The sequence below is a fragment of the Macrobrachium rosenbergii genome, chromosome 9, assembly GCF_040412425.1.
Source record: "Macrobrachium rosenbergii isolate ZJJX-2024 chromosome 9, ASM4041242v1, whole genome shotgun sequence".
In the NCBI taxonomy this organism is placed as follows: Eukaryota; Metazoa; Arthropoda; class Malacostraca; order Decapoda; family Palaemonidae; genus Macrobrachium; species Macrobrachium rosenbergii.
The window spans coordinates 7,594,223-7,600,668 of NC_089749.1; the positions used below are offsets into that span (position 1 = coordinate 7,594,223).

At 37.7% G+C, this 6,446-nt stretch overlaps 1 protein-coding gene across 1 annotated transcript in view; it reads left to right on the top strand.

Annotated features, from left to right (window-relative positions):
• The window catches only part of LOC136841399 (uncharacterized), a 67,685-nt gene extending 61,291 nt beyond the window's left edge, over window positions 1–6,394 (top strand). The window contains exons 4-6 of the mRNA XM_067108312.1: window positions 1,269–1,450; window positions 2,662–2,783; window positions 3,708–6,394. Of these exons, the coding sequence (XP_066964413.1) occupies window positions 1,269–1,450; window positions 2,662–2,783; window positions 3,708–3,822 (419 nt within the window). The 3' untranslated portion in view covers window positions 3,823–6,394. The remainder of the gene's footprint in view (window positions 1–1,268; window positions 1,451–2,661; window positions 2,784–3,707) is intronic.
• Window positions 6,395–6,446: the final 52 nt, after the last annotated feature.

The window sequence follows — 6,446 nt, forward strand, 5'->3', positions numbered from 1 at the left end:
TTTGGCTTAAATTTTATATTCACATATATTTCAATTCCTGACTTCTGACAAGGTAAGAAAAAAAGTTATGAAATAAAAAACTTTGTTTTGCTCAATTGAAGCTTAGAACTGTACCTTCAACTGCTCAACAATGGAAGACTAGCAGTATCTACAAAAAATACAAAACTTTGAAAATTGGTAGATACTGTAGTTTTCCCTTGCCTTACTACTAATTTTGCAGATACTGCAAACGGGACCGCCTAAATAAAGCACTGAAGAATCATTCTGAAACTGCAGTCACTTGTGTATTGGCGTTTCACGAGCCCAATTGATGGCATATTTCAATTTCGAAAATTTTGCAGATACTGCAAGTGGGACCCCCTAAATACTCATAGAAAGCATTGGAGAATCATTCTGAAACTGCAGTAACTTGTGTATTAGTGTTTCACGAGTCCAGTAGGTGGCATATCTCAATTTCGAAAATTTTGCAGATACTGCAGTCTTCCATTTTAGGTCAGATTTCTCACCTGTAAGTCTTGAAATCCAAAAAGGCAATGAACGAAGAAATTCTCACTCTGTGGTCGGATTCGAGGTCGCGTTTAGTAAGAACACTGAGATTAATGCCCTGCCTTTATTTTCTTTTCTTTTCTAGTAATTTATCACTTCTTTCTGTATTTTCCTTTACGTTCTGTGACTTCTTTCAAATGAACACCATCACATTCTTTAGAAGCTTCTTGACTTGCAAGGCCTCTGTAGGTGGCCTTGTTTCATATGAATAGGGTTCATCTTCTGAATAATAATAATAATAATAATAATAATAATAATAATAATAATAATATAGACCAGGGGAAGTAAAATAATTGAGATGCAGACAGCCATTGACAACTCACCTAAGGGAGAACATCTATGATTGGCAATCCCATATTATTATTATTATTATTATTATTCAGAAGATGGAGAACCCCATTCATATGAAACAACCGCACCACAGGGGGCCACTGACTTGAGAGTCAAGAAGCAAAATAAAAACACTGAATTGCAGACAGCCATTGACAATTCACCTAAGGTGTGAGCATCCATGATTGGCAATCCCATATTATTATTATTATTCAGAAGATGAAGAACCCCATTCATACGAAACAACCCCACACCACAGGGGGGCCACTGACTTGAAATTCAAGAATCTTCCAAAAAATATCAAGACGTTCACTCAGAAGAAAGAGGAGCTACAGGAAAACACAAGCAAGCATTAAATAGCCGAGGTCACTCACTCACTCCTTCTCTTCCAGGTCAAGAGCGCTTCACGTGGATGACCCGGGTATACTACAAGGACGCCCAGGGCTGCATCATCATGTTTGACCTCACCAACAGGAACTCCTTTCTCAACACCCTCAAGTGGAAGAAGGATGTAGACTCCAAGTGTACCCTAGAGGACGGCAGCCCCATCCCTTGCATGCTGTTGGCTAACAAGGTATGTTGGACCCAGTATTTATGCTCAGGTACGTGTATCAGTACATATACTCAGTATGTACGGTATATTCAGTATGTATTCTCAATTTGTATACTCAGTATGTATAATTAATATGTACTCTCAGTATGTATACTAGGTATGTTGTCAGTATGCACACTCAGTAGTATGTATACTCGGAATTTATACTCAGTATGTATACTCACAATTTATATTCAGTATGTACTCCCAATATGTATACGCATTATGTATACTCAGTATGTACACCTAGGGTATGTATGCTCAGTATGTACACTTAGTATGCCCACTCAGTATTTATTCATAGTCTGTACTCTCAGTATGTATACTCGGTATGCGCTGTCAGTTTGTACACTTAGTATGTATACTTACTATTTATACTCAGTATGTACGCTCAGTATTTACATTCAGTATGTATTATCAGTATACATACTCTGTATACTTAGTATACTCAGTATTTATACTCAGTTTGTACTCTCATATGTACTCTCAGTATGCATGCTCAGTATACAGTATACCCTCAGTATGTACACTCATTATTTACACTCAGTATGTATACTTAGTATGTGTACTAAGCATGTATACTCAGTATTTATACTCATTATGTACTCTTAGTATGTATACTCTGTGCATATTTAGTATGCAGACTTAGTATGAATACTCAGAAAGTGCAAATTTAGTGATCTGATTTATGGTTCCACGAAATTTAGTCTGTGAAGCCAAGCACTGGGGCACTTTAGGTCATTCAGCGCTTCTGTGAAAAGAGAGAGTTGGAGCGGTTGGACAGCAAGGTAAGGAGCTCCAGAAAGTATAGGAGATGAAGTACAAGGAATTCTAAAAGTAGGACTGGGAGAAAACTCTACAGTTGCACTATGAAATAACAGTTATAGAGGTGTTGGACAGCAAGGTTGAATAATATAATAATAATATTCTTTGGAAGTTTGAATTTCAAGTTATTGGCCCCTGCAGGCTTGTTCCATGTGAATAAAGGTTTAGTCTTCTGAATAATAATAATAATAATAATAATAATAATAATAATAATAATAATAATAATAATAATAATAATAAACTTGAAAATACCCCTGTGATTAAAACTACCTTCCTCTCTGAGCTGACCAGAGATTTAGACCAGATTTTACACAGATTTCGTTGCCGGTGCAAAACGCCAATCTTATTCATCCATTTCTCCATTCCAGTGTGATTTACCGCACAGGCAAGTGGACCAGTTGGAAATTGAGAAGCTCTACAAAGACCACAACTTCACGGGGTGGACGGAAACTTCGGCGAAAGAAGGGCTTATGGTCACAGACTCCATGAGGTAATGGTCAGACGAACTCTGAGCTGATTTACTGCTTTTCGCCCCTGACTGGCTTCAGAGAGTCGAAGGCGATTGCCAAGTCTGCCATATTTCTGTAATGCTAAATTGGTGATAGATTTGTGATATATCTGTCTGTGAGTACATGTAACATTCTCTAGAGTCTAGAGTCTAGACCTTGGAGCCAAGAGAACTCCTGTATGGGCCTTTCAACTCCTTGTGGCTAGTTGATGAGAATTTGTAGCATGAAATGGAGCTAACCCTCATCTGTGCTTCTTGGTGAAAAGATTGTAAATAACATGAAACATGATGCTGCATTAAGTATCTTCACTTTGGCCGTCAGTAAAGAGCTGTCTAAACATTTACCATATGAAAATTGGCTAGGCAAGGCACCATAGATTCTTTATCGTCAGCTCAGCTGTAAATTATACACACACACACAAAAAAACATTTTGTGATGCTATACTAACTGTCTTCCTATTGGCCCTTTGTAAATAAGTCTAAGTATTTACCAAATGAATATTTGCTAAGCAATGGTACTATTTTTTATCGTTAGTCAGCTGTAAATTATGTATACCCATAAAACAGTATTCCATGATGCTATGTCAAATACTTTCCTATTGGCCCTCTGTAAATAGGTCTAAACATTTACCAAATGAATATTTCCTAAGTAATTGTACTAGCTTTTTCATCGTTAATCAGCTATAAATTATAAGTACACATAGAACACTATTCCATACTGAATATTTTTCTTTTGGAAAAAAAAGCCAGAATATTTAACAAAAGAATATTTGCCATGTATAGTACTAGATCTTTCTGTCAAGCCAGTTGGAGCTGGCTGGTCTATCAATCCGCTTGGCTATTCAAACCTGCTGCTCATCTTACGTCACAGAGCATTTCAATTCACCATCCATTTCTCCACCACAGATTTCTGGTAGACGTCATGATGAAGCAGAAGAACCATCGGGACGAAGACTCCGACGAGACTTCACTGAGACTGACTCCAGCCGAGCCTGAACAACAGCGTTCCTGTTACTGCTGATATCATCGTCATCCTCCTCTTGCTCAACAAGTTACCTCGTAACTCTTTTAAAAAAAGCCTTCCAAAGCAACGGTTATTTTGTAAAACGAGAGACTTTGTATATCGGTTGGTTATGATGTATAGCAATGACAATGCGTCGAGTGCATCTGTTTGTGTGTGTGTTTGTGTTTTCCAGATACGACAGACGAAGCTATGTGTTTGTACGTGCTTGTGAGTGTTTGGGTCGCGTGACGTCAGCTCACCGCTGACGACGTTCCAATGTTACACCAATTTTCTTTTTTTTTTATGGTACTAAACGCATATCCCCCATCGTCTCGATTATATATATATATAATAATTCCAGTTTTGCCTTTCATAATCTTCCCAAGACGGTTGCAAAACGTTTACGTCAAATCCCGGACGCCACATCAGAACTGTGCAAGATTATATATACACACATATGCACACATATACCGTGGTTCAAACGCACATACTTCCGCTCTATAAAAGCGGCCTCGCCGTGAGATTGTGCGGGTTCAGAAATTAGTATGTCGCATACTGGCTGGTTTTCAGAAGGTGCGGTAATGGAGGAGGAGGGGGTGACATCCTGAAGTAATAATAAGCTTTCATGCGCTGTTAATATACCGCTTTTTTTCGCTGTCTGTGCTTTTGAGGAAGTATCCCATACCATTTTTTTAAATCACGACTGGCGAATGACTTTTTTTTTTACTTAAACTCTTGGTATACGCCGCAGTTTTAGCCATACATTTACTAGGAGGTAAGCTATACAAGTAACTGTGTGAATCTAAGTCATTATTTAAGGTCTCGTATGTTTTAGATAGCCTTAACTTTGAAGAAGCTTTCTTTTTTTATTATTTATCCTTGATTTTGAAGTTCAATTTGTTGTAATCGTATAGCCACTGGACAATCTGGGATTCCCCAAGGGAGGGAGGATGAGCTTAGAGATTTTAAGACGAACTAAAAGGTGGAGAAACCAGGGTCGTGTTGGTTTCATAGACAAGAGGCGTTCCATTTTAAGCCCTTGGTATGTGGAACTTTTGGACAGTTTGGCTTCTGAGACTATAGTAAGCGGAACGTTCATAGTATTATTATGAGTATTAATCAGGAGGTACACCATTACTGTGAAATTCAAGCCTCAAAGACACATTTTAGAAACCTTGCAGTCTGATACATTTTCACATCTTTCATTTCTTGGCAATGTTGAGGGGCATAAGAGAGTTCCACCGTCTTAAACCTTCAGAGAAAGACTCAATTAGCTAAGGAGTCTTAAGTCTTTTCTCTGTACTGCTACCGGTGAGACTATCCACAGGCTCAATTCTCACTTGGTAGACCTACAGACATCAAGGGTTTTCATTACAATGTGACCTTGCTGAAGAGAATTTCCCCTACGATTTTCAGGCTAAAGATCCTTACTTATCACAGATTCCAGCTGCATCTGACCCCAACTGGAGGTCACGCATACGAAAATGGCCATTGTGTACATATATCTAAGAGCCTACAGCAGGTCACAAGACCTGGCAAGTGCTAGTACCACAAGACATTGCTGAAGAATCTTCCTAAGAATCTTAGGCTAAAGGTCCTTGCTTATCACAACTTTCTGACTCCATCTGGGAGTCACTTATTCAGAGATGGCCATTGTGTATAAATACCCATGAACAGCAGGCTATTCGATGGTCTACAGCAGGCCACGAGATTTAAAAAAAAAAAGTGCTATTACTTTACTTCCTTCGCTAGTATCAGGGTGTCTCGTTCTTTCCTACATTACTGTTACCTTGCTAAATTGATGGTGGTTTTCTTCTGAGTCTTATAGTTTTTAAAATTTTTTTTTAAATAATTAAGAATGAGAGAGATAGAGAAAGAGATAAAAAAATCCTTTTCCACCTAATATGTTAGAAATAAGAATGATTAGACCTGTACATTGTAAGAATAAAATCGTGTTCATTTCTTTTCTCAGTAGATTGGATAAATAGTTGAAATAGTACATAAAAGTAATTCGTTTCTGTCTAGTTGAAGTCCCTCTTTGTTCACTGAAATGTAAAATGTTACAGAAGGTAATAGTTGGTCTATTCACTCTGAGTTATTCACAAGAAATGTACTATAGCAGCAGACATTTTTTGAACCATAAAAGGCACTGTAATTTTCAAGATAAGGAGCATTTTGTAAACTAAATGCAATACTATTTTCTTGTTTCTCATAATTTCAGAAAACTACAGATCAAACCAAACCTGGCAGACTAGATTTCTTATTGATTGTAGCCATTATTCTATGAAAAGAAAGAATTCTTCTGTAATATTTTCCATTTCAGTCAAAGTCAAGGGCACGAACCTAATGTACCAACCATTTGCAGTACAGTACAGCCCTCCTTGTTACAGAAGTACTTGGTGCCTTGAAGATTTTGTATTTTTGCACCTTTTCAGTGTTCTTTTCAGGCGAGTGTAAGTTAAGGAAATTCTTCTGTGCTAAGAGACAGTTCATTCTGTAGCATTGCTGAAGCTTGGTCTGCCTTGATTCTCTGTAACATTATAAACACAAGCAAGATCCGAACTACAGAAATAAAAGTTGTATTACTTGATGCCAATGTTTCCTGAATCACATCCAAAGGAGTATCATAACTGTGGGAAAAA